The sequence below is a fragment of the Heterodontus francisci genome, chromosome 15 (genome assembly GCF_036365525.1).
Source record: "Heterodontus francisci isolate sHetFra1 chromosome 15, sHetFra1.hap1, whole genome shotgun sequence".
In the NCBI taxonomy this organism is placed as follows: Eukaryota; Metazoa; Chordata; class Chondrichthyes; order Heterodontiformes; family Heterodontidae; genus Heterodontus; species Heterodontus francisci.
Genome location: NC_090385.1, coordinates 34292817 through 34311093, shown reverse-complemented (window position 1 = coordinate 34311093; position 18277 = coordinate 34292817). Strand labels below are relative to the sequence as shown.

Genomic DNA, 18277 nt, shown 5'->3' with positions numbered 1-18277 from the left:
CACCAGTAACCTGTGTCTCGATGCAGAAATCAACAAGCACGTGGGGAAGGCGTCCGCTACTATGTCCAGACTGGCCAAGAGGGTGTGGGAAAGTGGCGCACTGATACGGAACACGAAAGTCCGAGTGGATCAAGCCTGTGTCCTCTGTACCTTGCTCTACGGCAGTGAGGCCTGGACGACGTATGTCAGCCAAGAGCGATGTCTCAATTCATTCCATCTTCGCTGCCTCCAGAGAATCCTTGGCATCAGGTGGCAAGACCGTATCTCCAAATCAGAAGTCCTCGAGGCAGTCAATATCCCCAGCATATACACCCGACTGAACCAGCGGCGCTTGAGATGGCTTGGTCGTGTGAGCCGCATGGAAGATGGCAGGATCCCCAAGAACGCATTGTACAGCGAGCTCGTCACTGGTATCAGACCCACCGGCCGTCCGTGTCTCCGCTTTAAAGACGTTTGCAAATGCGACATGAAGTCCTGTGACATAGACCACAAGTCGTGGGAGTCAGTTGCCAGTGATCGTCAGAGCTGGTGGACAGCCATAAAGGCGGGGCGAAAGAGTGGCGAGTCGAAGAGACTTAGCTGTTGGCAGGAAAAAAGACAGAAGCGCAAGGAGAGAGCCAACTGCGTAACAGCCCTGACAACCAATTTTATCTGCAGCGCCTGTGGAAGAGTCAGTCACTCTAGAATTGGCCTTTATAGCCACTCCAGGCGCTGCTTCACAAACCACTGACCACCTCCAGGCGCTTACCCATTGTCTCTCGAGACAAAGAGGCCAAAGAAGAAAAAGAATTGTATTCAGTCCCTGTCTCCTATTGGCTATTAATTTTTTTTTTGGGACTTAACGGCAAGTTATCCTCCTTTTCAACTAAATACTGAGGCAAAGTAATTGTTCAACAATTACTTGTGAAAGCAAGCAAACTATTAATTCTGATACTTAAAATATTAATTTGAAATTTCAAAATGCATTTAATGCATATTGGTGAAAGCACCGACAAAGTTTTCTCTCTACTTGAAATTGGGTTAGAACAAAGGATCGTGGGTTTAAACGAATAAAAGACAGATTTAGAATTGAAATCAGGTAGCTCTTCATACAAATCACAGAATTGTTAAAGTGCAGAAGGAGGCCATTCAGCGCATTGTGTCCGCACTGGCTCACAAAGAGCAGTTCACTCCGTTCTATTCCCCCGCCTTCTCCCTGTAACTTTGCACATTCTTCCTTTTCATATAACGGTATAATTCCCTGATAAATGCTTCAATTGAACCTGCCTCCACCACACTCCAAGAGCATCAACAAAGAATAGAATTCCGAATAGAGTGGTGGAAGTAATTAATCCTGGCATTTCGCAAGGATCAATTGGATGCTGTAGTGAGTGAATTCAGGTAGCTCTTCATGGATGGATGGATGGTTGAATAGCCTTGCTCATCTATAATTGTTTTATTTATTTATTTAGAGATACAGCACTGAAACAGGCCCTTCGGCCCACCGAGTCTGTGCCGACCATCAACCACCCATTTATATTAATCCTACATTAATCCCATATTCCTACCACATCCCCACAATTCCCCTACCACCTACCTATACTAGGGGCAATTTATAATGACCAACTTACCTATCAACCTGCAAGTCTTTGGCTGAGAGGGGAAACCGGAGCACCTGGCGAAAACCCACGCAGTCACAGGGAGAACTTGCAAACTCCGCACAGGCAGTACCCAGAATTGAACACGTGTGATCTTGTGATCGTGTCATGTACTTTTGAATTGGACAAGTTTTCAGCTTTAAAAGCAAGCAAAGTCTATATAGCTTAATAGTTTTGATCACACTTGTAATTTTTTAAATTTGGTCACACTTCTGGGCAGTACTAAAGGCAATTGGTTAATCTCCTTTGATAACCTGTGTGTGTAGCACCTTTAACATAAAACATCCTAAAGCACTTCACAGGTGCATTGGTAAACAACATTTGACACCAAGCCACATAAGAGATATTAGGGTAGATGACCAGAAGCTTGGTCGAAGAGTTGGGTTTTAAGGAACATCTTAAGGGAAGGAAGAGAGGCGGAGAGATTTAGGGAGGGAATTCCAGAGTGTCAGGCCTTGCCGGTTGAAGTCATGGCCACCAGAGGTAGAGCAATTAAAATTTGGATATGTGCAACAGGCTACAATTGGAGGTCAAATATCTCGGAGGGTTGCAGGGCTGGAGGACGTTATTAGAAATAGGGAGAGGCAAGGCCATGAGGGGATTTGAAAATAAGGATGAGAATTTTAAAATGCATGTGTTGCCTAACCCGGAGTCATTGTGGGTCAGTGAGCACGGAGGTGATGGATGAATGGAACTTTGTGCCAAGGTAAGGACATGGGCAGCAGAGTTTTGGATGATCTCGTTTTTACGGAAGGTAGTGCATAAGATGCCAGCCAGCTGTGCCTTGGAATAATCAAGTCTCGAGGTAACATAGCATGGAGGAGGATTTCAGAAGTAGATGAGCTGAGGTGGGGCAGAGTTGTCCGAAGTTATGGAGGTCGAAACAGGTGGACACAGTGATTACCTGGCTGGATGGTTGGAAGCTCATTTCAGTATCACATGACACCAAGTTTGCGAGCAGTTTGAATCAGCCTCAAACTGTTGTTGGGGAGAGAGATGTAGTTGGTGTTTTCTTTTATCATTGGATATCTCCCCTTGGAATTTTGAGCATCTCTATGTAGCTTTCACTCCGTAAATCCCAGGATGGCAAGAAACAAATATGCTGCTGTTAAAAAGTTTAAATCAAATGGCAGCCTATCTTCCTGTCTTTTCTTCCCCCCCCCCCCCCCCCCCCGGAAAAATAATCATTTCTTTACAGGAAAGCCAGTATTAATGGGTTGTTTTTGCTATTGTATTTACAGGAACTTCGGGATGATATGTCATCAATACTGGCCGATGTTTTCTGTGTTCTAGGTGAGGAAAAAGAAAAATTGTTTGCAGAAATTGATCAATGTTAATTTTGTACAATTGTATTGAGAGTAATAAGATTAATGACAAATGTTAATTTCAGACATTGAAACAAGTTGCATGGAAGAAAAAAGTAAAAGAGATCATTTTACTCAACTGGTTTTAGCATGTTTGGTGAGTATCCTTAATACATAATAAAAAAAAATTTAAGCCTGGAAAGTTTTACTCAACGTTTCTGATGTATTTATTTCTTAATGCATGCAGACTTGGCACATAGTGCCTGCCATCGTATGGTACTTACATCACCAGCATGCAAGTTGCAAGTTTAGTTTAAACCCAGAATAACCTTTCTGAGCAGTTCTCAGTAGATGGTTTTTGTAGATTAGTGACAGTTGAGGATGACTCGCAAGTAAGTAGGCTGGACATCATGCCAAAGCATCAGAGAATGTTTATAGCACAGAAGGACGCAATTTGGCCTGTCATGTTCATCCTGGCTCTTTGCAAGAGCAGCTCAGCTAGTCCCACTTAACCCGCCCTTTCCTTCTAGCCCTGCAAAAGTTTTCTCTTCAGATAATTATCCAATACCCTTTTGAAAGCCATGTTTGAATCTGCTTCCACCACACACTGAGGTAGTGCATTCTAGATCCAAACCAATTGGGAACAATTTCTCACTATCTACTATGTCCAGACCCCTCATGACTTTGAACACCTCTATCAAATCTCCTCTCAACCTTCTCTTTAAGGAGACCAGTCCCAGCTTCTCCAATCTATCTACTTAACTGAAGTCCCTCATCCCTGGCACCATTCTCCGAAATCTTTCCAGTGCCCCCACATCTCTGCCAAAGTGAGATGCCCAGAACCGGACGCAACACTCCGGCCAAGGCCGAACCAGTTTAAGAAGTTAAAAGTTTCCTACATTAGTGAGTTCATGAGTGGCATTAGCATTGTGTAAGTTAAGTGTGGAGGGTGTCGTCTTGTACTTTGTTGAAGATGCTATTTCAGGGAGTACGCTACCACAAGTTTCATAGTGTTTGATTCAGTGGTTAAGCTAATAATGCAACCAGCAGTCTGAATCAGTGAACTTAGAAATCCCATAATCGACCAGTAATGTTTCCAATTAAATTTGTTCAGATTTCAACAATATTTGTAAACTCAAAATACTGTTTATTTAAATTTGATTGCAGCTGACATACAAGAATTCAGGCATACACTGGTTCTTAGAGTTTGCATTGCCAGTATCGACATTAAATAAAATATATTTATTAAATAAAAACATGTTCATTTATTTGTATACTAGAAAAATACAGTTTTAATTCTATTCTAAATTGACTCATGTCAGCTGAGGTGTGGTTGCAGTTTTGGAATTGGCTTCATTGTCCCTGTATTCACACTCTCTGTCACTAGCCAGTAACTCCTGCTTCAAAGGCTTATTGGCTCAGAACAGGATTCGGCTCAACTGTGTTGAACTCCTATGGAATTACCCTGTTAGCACGCGCTATCAAGGCTCAAATATGAAAAATGGCAACTTCATTGAGTTGTTGGTACGGGACTGGTACCTGTGGAACTCCATGCTGGTAAGGAGAAAATCACTGTGGTTGGAGACAAATGATCGAGAACTAAGTACCCAGTTCATTTCTCTGTATGAGAATTGTAATTTTGCATTTTCTTTTTTCAGTTTTAAAAGTTTGGGTAGTTGGGTACTTTCATCAGATTTTTAGTAATTGTTTTTTTTTAGCCACAAACTGCAACAAAAACTGTAGACTGAAACAGCTTGAAGTATAGCAAGCTCTGTATACTACACATTCAAAATTCAGTACTGCTTCCTTTCACATGACTCTCCACTCAACCATTTAGTGGAGTAAATACAACCAGACTCCCTGTGTTCCTATGGTATATTTGAAAATCTGGGAAAAGTCCCTCTGACTTTGTAAGGACAGCAGTGTGCTGTTAACTCATTGACTCATCTTTGTAAGCTGCTTGCACCAGACTTTTTCAAAACATAGAATCTATATGTTAACATTTTTATTTTTCAGATCAGTGTACAATAAAGGGATAAAAAGTAATCCAAATGTTGTCCTCCAGTTTTTATTTGACATGAAATTTTGGTCACTTGAATTTTGAATGGGTAGAGCAGAAGTTAACTTGTATCTGGTTAATTTAGTAATTACTTAAAAATGTAAATTTTCATATATTTCTTCAAATTGATTTCTGCATGGCAGATGCAGTATAATGTGGATAAATGTGAGTTCATCCACTTTGGTAGCAAAATCAGGAAGGCAGATTATTATCTGAACGGCTATAACGTGAGAGAGGGGGATATGAAGCGAGACCTGGGTGTTCTCGTACACCAGTCGCTGAAGGTAAGCATGCAGGTGCAACAGGCGGTAAAAAAGGCAAATGGTATGTTGGCCTTGATTGCGAGAGGATTCGAGTACAGAAGCAGGGATGTCTTGCTGCAATTATACAGGGGCTTGGTGAGGCCACACCTGGAATAGTGTGTGCAGATTTGGTCTCCTTATCTGAGGAAGGATATTCTTGCTATAGAGGGAGTGCAACAAAGGTTTACTAGACTGATTCCTGGGATGACGGGGCTGATGTATGAGGAGAGATTGAGTCAGTTAGAATGATATTTGTTGGAGTTCAGAAGAGTGAGGAGGGATCTCAGAGAAGCCTATAAAATTCTAACAGGACTTGATAGGGTAGATGCAGGAAGGATGCGCCCAATGGTAGGGGAGTCCAGAGCCAGGGGTCATAGTCTAAGGATACAGGTTAAACCATTCAGGACTGAGATGAGGAGAAATTACTTCACCCAGAGAGTGATGAGCCTGTGGAATTCACTACCACAGAAAGCAGTTGAGGCCAAAGCATTGTATGTTTTCAAGAAGGAGTTAGATATAGCTCTTGGGTCGAAAGGGATCAAAGGTTATGGGGTGAAAGCCGGAACAGGCTACTGAGTTGGATGTTCAGCCATGATCGTAATGAATGGCGGAGCAGGCTCGAAGGGCCAAATGGCTTACTCCTGCTCCTATTTTCTGTGTTTCTATCTTTAACCCGCTTGGATTATTAAGTGGTTGAGGTTTTCAGCAGCAAGTGGTTAGGGTCTGGAATGCACAATCTGAGAGTGTGTGGAGGCAGATACAATCGTAGCTTTCAAAAGCGAACTAGATGCCTGGAGAGCGAATTTGTCGGGCTACAAGGAAAGGGTAGAGGTATGTGACTGGCTGAACTGCTGTTGCAGAGAGCCAACATAGATACAACGGGTCCAATTGCCACCTCCTGTGCTGTAACCATTCTCTGTTTGATTCTTTGAATCTATCAATGGTCCAGAATTTGACAAAAAACGCGCCGTACCACCATTAGTGTCCCAAAAAAAAGAATCTTGCCGTTAACTTCGCTTTGATTTTCAAGAGGTTGCTGCATGTGTATTTTAGTTGTCCATTAAACTCACTACAGAAAGCTAATTCTAGTAATGAATAGGGCAACTACCCGCTTAATTCCACGATGATCTTTACTGACTGTTAATCAACCTCTCTTACTCAGAAAGTGAACGATTATAGTTGTAGAGTTTCATTCCTTCAGATTGTTGGAGATGATAAAAATGTAATCTTTTTCCTTACTTTTCCTTTGTCCCTCTCTCCCTTTCCTAATCTAGTCAATCTTATTTTTCTTCTATGTATCTGTTATGGCCAAACAGGAGAAGTGCAGTTTATTCTGGTCCCACTTCTCCACAGGTCACAATATATATTTAAATATTCCCACTTACCGAAACAGCCATTCATATATTCTGTTTTTCCCAGAATAAACACACTAACCAGTTTCCTTGAATAAACAAGATTATCAGTTTATTATAAACCAAGTCCTAACCAATAATGAAGTTAAACATACATACACACATTGAAATATTAAAGCCCCTTATTTCTCCTGGCTCTCATACATTCACACATACATGTACACTGGTTAACCAGGAAAAAATAAAAAGGAACAAAAACAAGAAATGCTGGATTCACTCAGCAGGTCTGGCAGCATCTGTGGAAAGAGAAGCAGAGTTAACATTTCGGGTCAGTGACCCTTCTTCGGAAGAAGGGTCACTGACCCGAAACGTTAACTCTGCTTCTCTTTCCACAGATGCTGCCAGACCTGCTGAGTGAATCCAGCATTTCTTGTTTTTGTTTCAGATTTCCAGCATCCGCAGTATTTTGCTTTTATTAAAAATAAAAAGGATATTTGTTTACTGCTGCTACAAAGAAATAGAAGGAATAAAACAAAACACTTCGGCTGAAAAGAAGGTCTGCAAAGATGTCCTTTGTTTTGGTTAGGCGTCCCAAATGCATGGATGGCTGTCAATGGGATCTTCCTAGAACAGTTCTTTCCAGGCGATGCTGATGAGCAGTTTGGGTAGACTTTCCAAGAGATGACGCTCCAGAGGCTCCAAATAGGTCTTCCAGCAGGAATACAGCAGCAGAGGTTTCAGATCCCACTCATTTGATGCAGCAGTTCCTTCAAACATGCAGGGTTTCTTCAAATAAGAGAGGAAATAGGAAACGGGCACACAGGAAATGCAGGGTTTTTTCCAAGAGAGAGTCATAGTTATACAGCACAAAGCAGACCTTTCGGTCCATCGTGCCGGCCATCAAGCACCTATTTATTCTAATCCCATTTTCCAGCACTTGGCCTGCAGCCTTGTATGCTATGGCTTCATCTAAATACTTCTTAAATATTGTGAGGGTTCCTGCCCTCTCCCACCCCTTCAGGCAGTGTGTTCCATATTCCAACCACCCACTGGGTGAAAAGATTTTATTCAAATTTTCTCTAAACTTCCTGCCTTAAATCTGTGCCCCCTGATTATTGACCCTTCCACTAAGGGGAGAAGTTTCTTCCTATCTAACGTATCAATGCCCCTCATAATTTTGCATACCTCAATCAGGGCCTCCCTCAGCCTTCTCTGCTCGAAGTAAAATAACCCTAGCCTATCCTGTCTCTCTTCAAAGCTGAAATGCTCCAGCCCAGGCAACATCCTGGTGAATCTCCTCTGCACCCTCTACAGTGCAATTACATCCTTCCTTATAGCGTGGTGCCCAGAACTGTACACAGTACTCCAGCTGTGACCTAACTAGCGTTTTCGACAGCTCCAACATAACCTCCCTGCTATTCTATTATATGCCTTGGCTAAAAAAGGCAAGTATCCCATATGCCTTCCCAACCACCCTATCTACCTGTGCTGCTGCCTTCAGTGATCTATGGACAAGTACACCAAGGCCCCTCTGACCCTTTGGCCTTCCTAGGGTCCTACCATCCATTGTATCTTCCCTTTCCTTGTAAGACCTCCCAAAATACATCACCTCACACTTCTCAGGATTAAATTCCATTTGCCACTGCTCTGCCCATCTTACCAGCCCATCTATATCGTCCTGTAATCTAAGGCTTTCCTCCTCACTATTTATGACACCACCAATTTTCAATTTTCGGGTCATCTGCGAACTTACTGATCATACCTCCTATATTCACGTCCAAATCATTAATGTACACTACAAACAGCAAGGGTCCCAGCACCAAACACTGTGGTACACCACTGGTCACAGGCTTCCACTCGCAAAAACAACCCTCGACCATCACCCTCTACCTCCTGCCACTAAGCTAATTTTGGATCCAATTTGCTAAGTTGCCCTGGATCCCGTGGGCTCTTACCTTCTTAACCAATCTCCCATGCTGGACCTTATCAAAAGTCTTACTGAAGTCAGTGTAGACTACATTAACTGCTTTGCCCTCATCTGCACACCTAGTCACCTCGAAAAATTCAATCAAATTTGTTAGACACTATCTCCCCGTGACACAGCCATGCTGACTATCCCTGTCTCTCCAAGTGGAAAGTAATCCTGTCCCTCAGAATTGTTTCCAATAGTTTCCCTACCACTGATGTTACACTCACCAGCCTGTAATTACCTGGTTTATCCCTGCTAGCCTTCTTGAATAATGGTACCACATTCGCTGTCCTCCAGTCCTCTGATGCCTCTTGTCAGAGCCCCTGCTATCTCCTCCCTTGCAGCCTGGGATGCATCTCATCTGGGCCTGGGGATTTATCTACTTTTAAGGCTGCTAAAACAGCTAATACTTCATCCCTTTCAACGCTAATTTGTTCAAGTATATCACATTCCTCCTCCCTGATCTCTACACCTACATTGTCCTTCTCCATTGTGAACACAGATGAAAAGTAATCATTTAAAACCTCACCTGTCCTCCGGATCCACACACAGATTGCCGCTTTGGTCCCTAATAGGCCCTACTCTTTCCCTGGTGATCCTCTTCCCCTCAATATACTTATAAAACGCTTGGGATTTTCCTTTATCTTGCCTGCCAGTGTTTTTTCATGTCCCCTCTTCACTTTCCCAATTACATTTTAAAGTACTCCCTACACTTTCTATACACCTCTCGGGCCTCCGCTATTTTCAGCTCTCTGAATCTGCCATAAGCCGCCCTTTTTTTTACCTTATCCAATACTCCATATCCCTTGGCATCCAGGGTTCCCTGGACCTGTTGGTCCTATCATTCACCTTTATGGGAACATGTTGGCCCTGAACTCTCACTCGTTCCATTTTGAATGACTCCCACTAGCCTGATGTAGACTTTCCTACAAGTAGCTGCACCCAGTCCACTTTGGCCAGATCCTGTTTTATCATATTGCAATCGGCCTTCCCCCAATTCAGTACCTTTATTTCTGATCCATCTTTGTTCTTTTCCATAACTACCTTAAATCTTAGCGTTATGGTCAGTCTCCCCAAAATGCTACCCCACTGACACTTCTACCACTTGTCCAGCTTCATTCCTGAAGATTAGGTCCAGTACTACCCCTTCTCTTGTAGGACTTCCTACGTGCCGGCTCAAAAAGCTCTCCTATGTGCACTTTAAGAATTCTTTAAGCCTTTTGCACTAAGACTATCCCAGTTGATATTGGGGAAGTTGAAATCCCCTACCATTATTACCCTATTATTTATACACCTCTCTGAGATTTGCTTACATATCTCCCCTATCTCTCCCTGACCGTTTGGAAGCCTGCAGTACACTCCCAGCCAAGTGATTGCTCCCTTTTTGTTTTTAAGCTCTACCCATATGGCCTCATTTGAGGAACCTTCTAAGATATCATCCCTCCTTACTGCAGTAATTGACTCCTTGATCAATAGTGCAATGCCACCTCCTCTTTTACCCCCTCTCCTGTCACGCCTGTAGATTATATATCCTGGAATATTGAGCTGCCAGTCCTGCCCTTCCCTCAACCTAGTCTCTGTGATAGCAATAATATCGTTTTCCCATGTGTTAATGAACGCCCTCAATTCATCTGCCTTACTTGTAAGGCTCCTTGCGTTAAAGTAAATGCAATCCAGCCTTGTATCATTCACTTGTGCCTTACCAGGTCTATATTTGCTCTGCCTTCCAGACTGACTCAGTTTCTCTTCTATATTTGAGTGTGCACCCCCTACTGTACCTCCACTCTGTATCCCATCCCACTGCCAAATTAGTTTAAAAGCGCCCCCCAACCCCCCCACAAACAGCGCTAGCAAACCTCTCTCTAAGGATGTTGGTCCCGTTCTGGTTCAGGTGCAACCCGTCCAACTTGTACAGGTCCCACCTTCACCAAAAACAGACCCAGTGATCCAGGAAACTAAAGCCTTCCCTCCTGTACCATCTGCACAGTCATGCATTCAACTGCTCTATCCTCCTCTTTATACTCCTCAGCACGTGACACCGGGAGTAATCCAGACATTACAACCTTTGAGGTCCTGCTTTTTAATCTACCTAGCTCCCTAAATTCTTGTTGCAGGACCTCATTCCCTCTTTCTATCTATGTCGTTGGTACCAATGTGTACCATCCTCCATCTTCAGCATGTCCTGCAGCCGCTCCGTAACGTCCTTGATCCTAGCACCAGGGAGGCAACATACCATTCTGGAGTCACGTTTGTGGCCACAGAAAAGCCTATCTGTACCCCTTACGATAGAATCCCCTATCACTATAGCTCTTCCACTCCTTTTCCTGCCGTCCTGTGCAGCTGAGCCACCCATGGCTCTTGCTGCATTACCCTGAGAAGCTATCTCCCGCAACAGTATTCAAAGTGGAAAATCTGTTGGAGAGGGAGATGGTCCCAGGGGATTCCTGCACTACCTGTCTGGTTCTTCTACTCTGCCTGGCAGTCACCCATTCCCTTTCTGCCTGAGCAGTCTTTACCTGCGGTGTGACCACCTCCCTGTATGTGCTATCCACAATGATCTCAGACTCGCGGATGCTCCACAGTGTTTCCAGCCGCTGCTCCAGATCTGAAATGCAGATTTCGTGTAGCTGCAGCTGGAGACACTTCCTGCACACGTTTTCGCCCTGGACACTGGAAGTGTCCCTGACTTCCCACTTTGCACAGGAGGAGCACTCCACGTTGCCAAACTGCCCTGCCATGACTTACCCTAAATTTACTCCCTTAAATTACCCAAAATTTAGATTATTTGCACTCTGGACCTTGGGGAAAAAAAACCTACCAGACTAAAAAAAAAGATAGACTCTCTTTATTTTGGTTACTAACTTAGCTATTTAGAGTTATTCCCTCACAGCAGTTACTCATCAACCAATCACCTTGCAGCTGTCCTGTCATGTCACTCTTGACTTCTTTTTTTCAAAACTCCGGCGCACCTGGACTCCGCTCCCGGAAGGTTAGTGTCTGGGCCGCGCTCCTCAGTCTTGATTTTTCCACTCTGCTCTAGGAATTCTCCCCTCAGGTCCACTCCGCTCCCCTCATCTCTGCTCCTAGAAGGTAAGTGTCATCTTCTGTTGCAGGCAAAACACCACCTGGCTTTTTTTTTTAATAACAGCTCAAATTGAAACTGGAAACATTCCAGAAGTCATAAATCTAGTCATATCATAAATCTAGGCCTGTCACTCCTTTGTCAACATCTCCCCAAGTCAAAAACAACCCCTGTTGGGTTATTTGAAAACAGGTGCCTTCCATTAACTGTTTACAGTTCAAACTCAGTCCAAACTTGCTGGTGATATTTTTTTAAAAAACCCAAGTTCCAGCATCTAAGGAATCTTTTTTAGTTTTAAAACACAAATTCTCAATTTAAAAAGAACACGCGTGACAGACCTCATTTCATTTTTAATTCACCCACTCTAATTTACCCTCCTTCGCAGTCCTTCCTGTTTATTTCTTGATCCTTAAATTTTGTTGGTTAAGGCACTGTTGTCCCATCATTCATCAAGGTCATGGGTGCTCCTTTGCCTGTGGCACGTGATTATCAACTCGCATTTCTGGCAACTAAGAGGGAAAAATGTTTGTGAACTGAAGACTCGGTGAGCCTTAAGGAGCAATTTTGAGATGCCCTGGCTCCAGCAAATTTTGGGCCATTGTATCTGCAATTTCATATTTGTCATTTAGAAACTAACTTCAGTTAACTGCCACAGTAAGAGTCCACCAGGGGGTAAAATTGCTGTATTAATCTTTTGTTTGTTTCTGTTATGATTTACTTTTTAGAATGGCACTTGAATTTGGAGAGAAGGCCATTTCACAGAAATTGGTACTATAGTAAACAAATTACAATATTGATCATCGCAAATAAGTTTGATTTAACCATCATTTTCATTGATAAACTTGCTTGTTAATAGAGAATTAGTGGTGAAGTAGCACTCGCCTCAAAGCTCTTATTTTTTTATTTGAAATCAGTGGGGGTATCTTTCCTTTCTGAATGGAAGAGTTTGAAAGGGGGAGAGCTCTGAAAAGAACACCTCAGTACTGAGGATTCTTTGCAGTTCTCTGAAATCGGCACAAATGCCTTTCAGGGTACAGATATGGATCTCCTGTGGCGTTGCTCTTTGTTTTGGAGGATACAGTGTTATCTGTGAAACTGATTAATGGCAGAATATGTGAAATTGTTGTTTTTGCACAGCATCTTATAGCATAGGTGGGTTGGTGGGGGATACGTTATCTCAGACCTCTGCATTAAATGGTATTTTGCAATGCAAAACATGAAATGGAAATCCTCACTCAATGGAAAGAGGTTCAGTTGGAAGTGTGAATGCAGGTAGATAAAATAATAAAAAGAATAATGGTGTTTTATAATAAAAACAGGGCAAGAGTCATAGAGGTAATAGATTTGCATAAGACAGTGACTGGGTTAGTTAGTGCAGTTTGCACACCTGTATAGAAAATACATTAAAAGCTTTAAATACCATGGAAGAGAAACTGTAACTATGAGGATAAATTTCAGATACCGAGACTGTTTCCATAGTATCATAGAAGGCTAAGAGGGGATTGAAAAAAATATCTAAAAATTGTGAAGTATTTTGTTGGGATGAATTGTAAAATATTGTCATCTGGGAATTGATGACCCGGTCATAAACTATTCTCTGTATAGAAATAAGAATATATTGCAGCAGAGTATAGGTGAAGCAGAGATCAATGGTTCAATATTTGAAGCAGACGTTGCAGGATAATGGTGGGGTGAGTACACGTTATTAGTATTTAGGTTGCTGTATAGAGCACAAAGTGGGCCAAATGGGCCATTTGTATGCTGCATGGTTTAAATAGTGTGGGACTGTTAGCAATTATAGGAGCACTGGAGTAACTTTCCTGGGTCATCGACAGATTAGTGAGGATGGTGGTGGGGGAGGAGAAGTTGGTTCCCAGGGTCTGGAAGCATTAAGGTTGGTCAGGGGTTCTAGCAGTATTGAGCGGTTGGGTGTGACAGCTGTGAGGCCAATTCTCAGTTGTTGCCTGCACCCTTCTCACTTTCCCACTCCTGAGTCTCATGCCTTCAGCCCTGATTTTGACCTGGGGCCAGGTTTTAAGCACAAAAACTGTTAATGCATTTGCTCACAAAATTGGCATGCATTGTTCCATGAAGTTTGTGTTTAAAATGATGGAGAATGTCCCAAGAACCTGGGGAGGGCCAGCTGTTTCAGTCTAGAACTGGATTGGGTGAGTGTAGTGATGGTTAAATGATACAGCAGGTACGTTTTGGGACAAGAGGGAGAAAATCTCTCTTCCCACCCCTTGCTCTGCTCTGTAATGTTTTCTTTAACCTTCCGTCTTTGTCTTTCGCCTGTGCTCAAGCATTCATTCTCCCACTTGTGCTCAATCTGCAATGTTTTATCAAATTTTTGGAAGAACTGTTATGGAGCTTTTTTTTCTTTGCATTGTTGTTTGCACTCTGAACAAACTTGAAATTAGCCAGTTCAGAAGTGATGGTGTATTTCACCTTTGTTGCATTGCCATGCATGAATAGTTGAAACGACAAAACAGTAATTTGTTCCAATTTTCTTCGTTGCAGTTTTTGGTTTCAGATACAGTTCTCAAAGAACGACTGGATCCAGAGACATTAGAATCTCTTGGACTTATAAAGCAATCTCAGCAATTCAACCAGAAATCTGTTAAAATCAAAACCAAACTATTGTAAGTCATCATTTTTTCTAAGTGGTTGGAAAAATGTAAACTGTGATATAGTAATGGACATAATGCTGTTACTAAACTTGCAAAGATCTAATTTATTCTCCATACATATCAATTCAGGATTTGGTACTTGTACAGAAGTATCTAAATGTATGTGTAATTTGAACATATTCGAAATACTTATTTAATAGAATTTCGTTCAAGCCTTACTGTGCCGTGTAAATGTCTAAAATAAGATGTGAGCGAGTCTGGAGCAGGTATTCCATTTACCACAGGACAGATCTTTACAAAGGGAGGACCTAAGCTCTGGGGGTGTTGATTGTTTTCAGTTCTTAATGTTAATTGGAACTTTTAAACCAGATGTCAAACTGCCCTGATACTGCAATGCAGAATCTTAATTTTTAGGCTGCTTTGCATGGAAATAAAATCACAATTTGTATGAAACTTAGGAAATACATGAGGATTAAAATTGTTTGCACTTTATAAGGAGAAATCTGAATAAGTGCACTATGTTGGTAATTTCAAATTTTAACTTTTAAATGACTGAATATTTAAACATATAGTTTTAAAAATTAGTGATCGAATGGATGTTCTGTTTCTTGAAGAGTTGCTGCTAACTGTAGATCATTGTGTTGCACTTCTCAACCGGTAAAATTTCCTGCTTACTGGTTAATAAATTGAACTGTAGAAATTTAAATTTTAAATTTGTATTGTAATTATGTCTACTATCTGTACAATGACATGCAGTTACCAATGGTACAAAATAATACTGTACCAGCTGGATCAGAAACCATGCAAATGAATGAACAGATTCCTAGCTATTCAAATTACTCAGTTGGTAATTTAGTGTCATTGAGCCATATAAACCAGAAGATTCTTGGTTCAGTTTATTAATCTGTTTCAGATAATCTGATCTCAGCTGAGGTAGCATTTGGGATGCTAAAATTGGCCTTGGTGCCCCAGGCCATGTTCCTGTTTCTGATTGTAATTCAATAATTGTGCTGGACGATGTCTATGGAGAACTGAATGTTCTGTGGCATTGCCAGTGGTGCTTTTTCTAAACACAAAGTGTGAACTGATAGGTCCAATTGTCTTGCACACTGCTTCCTTCAACTTTGTCGCCATGCCCTCGCTGACATTGTATCGTTGACTCTTCCCTTGGCACTATATCTTCACACGGTTTATTCTCCATAAACTGTTTAGACTTTAATATTTATGTTTATTCTACCTAGCGTGTTATGTATCAACTGTCTCCATCAGCTTCAGACTCTTCACCGATCGAATGTTCGGCCTTCCTGCACCGAGCCATACTCCTCCCAATCCTCGAATGACGTCCTTCTTATTCACCAGCCCGACTAAACTGATTTCTTAATTATTTTTCAAGTTCTTATATTGCTACCAATAGTATCTTACCATAGGATTCCATTTGTAGCACAATAAGCACTTAAAAAAATCCTCAGTTGGCTGTGCTGACAAATTGAGTTATATTGACTGCTGCTGAGGAGACATGCACCTGAAGTTCTGTAACTTGCAAGGTTACGGACCAGGTGCTGGAAGGTGGGATTAGATTCGACGGCTAGTTTTTTAAGCAAGCGCAGACACAATGGGCTGAATGGTCTCCTTCTATGCTGTATCTTTTCGTTGGTTTTTGGGGGTGCAATGCTGATCAACACTGTGCAGCTGGGTCAGGATGTTAGAGGGGCAAGACACAAGGCTGCCCAACAAGCAAGACACAGATGGGGGATTCCAAGAGGATGCAATGAAGATTGTAGTCAGTTGGCTGAGTCGAGAGAGGCTTGTTTTTTATATTGCTGACCCCCTTCCCCTGCCAGTCACCTTCACCAGATGATCACCTGACCTTCATTCTGTTTCGCTAACTGCATACCATATCGCCTGCTCTCCCATCACATGTTGGTTGACTTGTCCTTCTTCAGTGGGCAAGATAAACATTCAATGTTGTTCATTGTGTATCAGTTGTTTAATTACCTGCAGCTGCAGAGTGCTCATGGGGTCTTAATTGAGCACTTATAAGGAGACACTTCGACTGGAGGAGCTGCGTGTTTGTAATCCTTTTACTCTGTACAAAAAGTGTGAAACTGACTGAAGATAGGCTCCAGCATGACGCTTCCACAACAAGCTTTCTGGAATTTAACAAATGCCAGGTGCTTTTCAAAACCCTGACTTTACACCTCACCGCCATCGGTCCCTCCCCACACTCCAGCACCTGTGATCCCCTTCATCCCTTTCTTCTCCAATCTCTGAATCTTCATTCACCCCCCCAACTAGTGTCTTATCCATGCTACGTACGTCCTCCCTCATATCCACTATCCTTATTAAGTCAGTCATAATCCTTCTCTCTTCCCCTCCTTCCCATTGTTTGATTATCTATTCCATGAATCGTTCTAACCCAAAACCTGTCCTGATGCTGGTCAGGAGACAATTTCAAAATAAGGGGGAAGCCACTTAGGACAGAGATGAGGAGAAATTTCTTTACTCAGAGGGTTGTGAATCTTTGGAATTCTCTACCCCAGAGGGCTGTGAAAGCTCAGTCATTGAGTCTGTTTAAAGCAGAAATTGACAGATTTCTAAATGCAAATGACATAAGAGGATAATGTGGGAAAAAGGCATTGAAGTGGATGATCAGCCATGATCAAATTGAATGGCGGGGCATGCTCGATGGACTGAATGGCCGACTCCTGCTCCTATGTTCCTATTGTCAACAGCCTAACCTTTCAGCTGTATCCTCTTTCCTCCCTTACCCGAATACCTTCCAACCAGGCTGATCTTTAAAATCCCACTCTTTGTCTCCTTTTCCCCACCTCTGGCCTTGTGCCTCTCTCTTGACTCAGCCACCTGACTACAATCACCCTCTTGGAATTCCCCATCTGTATTTTACTTGCCGCCCCCCCCCCCGCCCCACCTTACAAATCGTGTCCCAGCTGCACAGTCTTGATCGGCATTGCACCCCCATGTCTCCTCAGCATGCAACGTAATTAAAAATTTGTCAGCACAGCCAGATGATTGATTTTTTTCAAGTGTTCATTGTGCTATACATAGGATCTTGTAGTACTACCAAAAAAATCTTACCATAAGAACTTGAAAACAAATTAAGAAATCAGTTTACTAGTACTGGTGAATAAGAAGGATGTCATTTGAGGATTGTGAGGGACATGGCTCAGGGCAGGAAGGCCCAACATTTGATCGGTGAAGAGTCTGAAGCTTATGGAGACAGTTCAAACATAAATAGTAATGTCTAAAAAATTAGTTTAAAAACTCAACTTGCACCACCTACAGAAATGGAGGTAGAAGACAAACCTTGTAGGAGTTGCGGTCTACTTATGTGAAGAACTTAAGAAATAGGAGCAGGAGTAGACCATGCGGCCTATCGTGCCTGCTGTGCCATTCAGTACGATCATGACTGATCTGCCTCAATTCCACTTTCCTGCCTTCTCCCCATATCCCTTGATTCCTTGAGACCAAAAATCTGTGTATCTCAGCCTTAAATATATTCATCAATGGAGCATCCACAACCTTCTGCAGCAGAGAATTCAAGATTCACAACTCTTTGGTGAAGAAATTTCTCCTTATCTCAGTCCTAAATGATTAACCCCTTATCCTGAGGCTGTACCCCTATATTGTAGATTCCCAGCCAGGGGCAACAACCTTTTGTGTCTACTCTGTCAAGCCCCTTCAGAGTCTTAAGTTTCAATGAGATCACTTCTCATTCTTGTAAACTCAAGAGGCTGTCGGCCCAATTTACTCAGCCTCTCATCATAGGTTAGTCCTCTCATCCCAGGGGCAAATCTATTGAACCGTGGTTGTATTACCTCCAAGGCAAGTATATCTTCCCTTAGATATGGAGACTAAAACTCTGCACATTACTCCAGGTGTGCTCTCGCCAAAGCCCTGCACAATTGTAGCATGTTGGAAGAC

The 18277-nt window shown here is 42.4% G+C and overlaps 1 protein-coding gene across 1 annotated transcript in view; it reads left to right on the top strand.

The window, feature by feature from the left end:
- The window catches only part of thoc2 (THO complex 2), a 183081-nt gene that overhangs the window by 31929 nt on the left and 132875 nt on the right, over positions 1 to 18277 (top strand). Inside the window, exons 4-6 of the mRNA XM_068047366.1 lie at positions 2879 to 2930; positions 3028 to 3098; positions 14226 to 14347. Of these exons, the coding sequence (XP_067903467.1) occupies positions 2879 to 2930; positions 3028 to 3098; positions 14226 to 14347 (245 nt within the window). The remainder of the gene's footprint in view (positions 1 to 2878; positions 2931 to 3027; positions 3099 to 14225; positions 14348 to 18277) is intronic.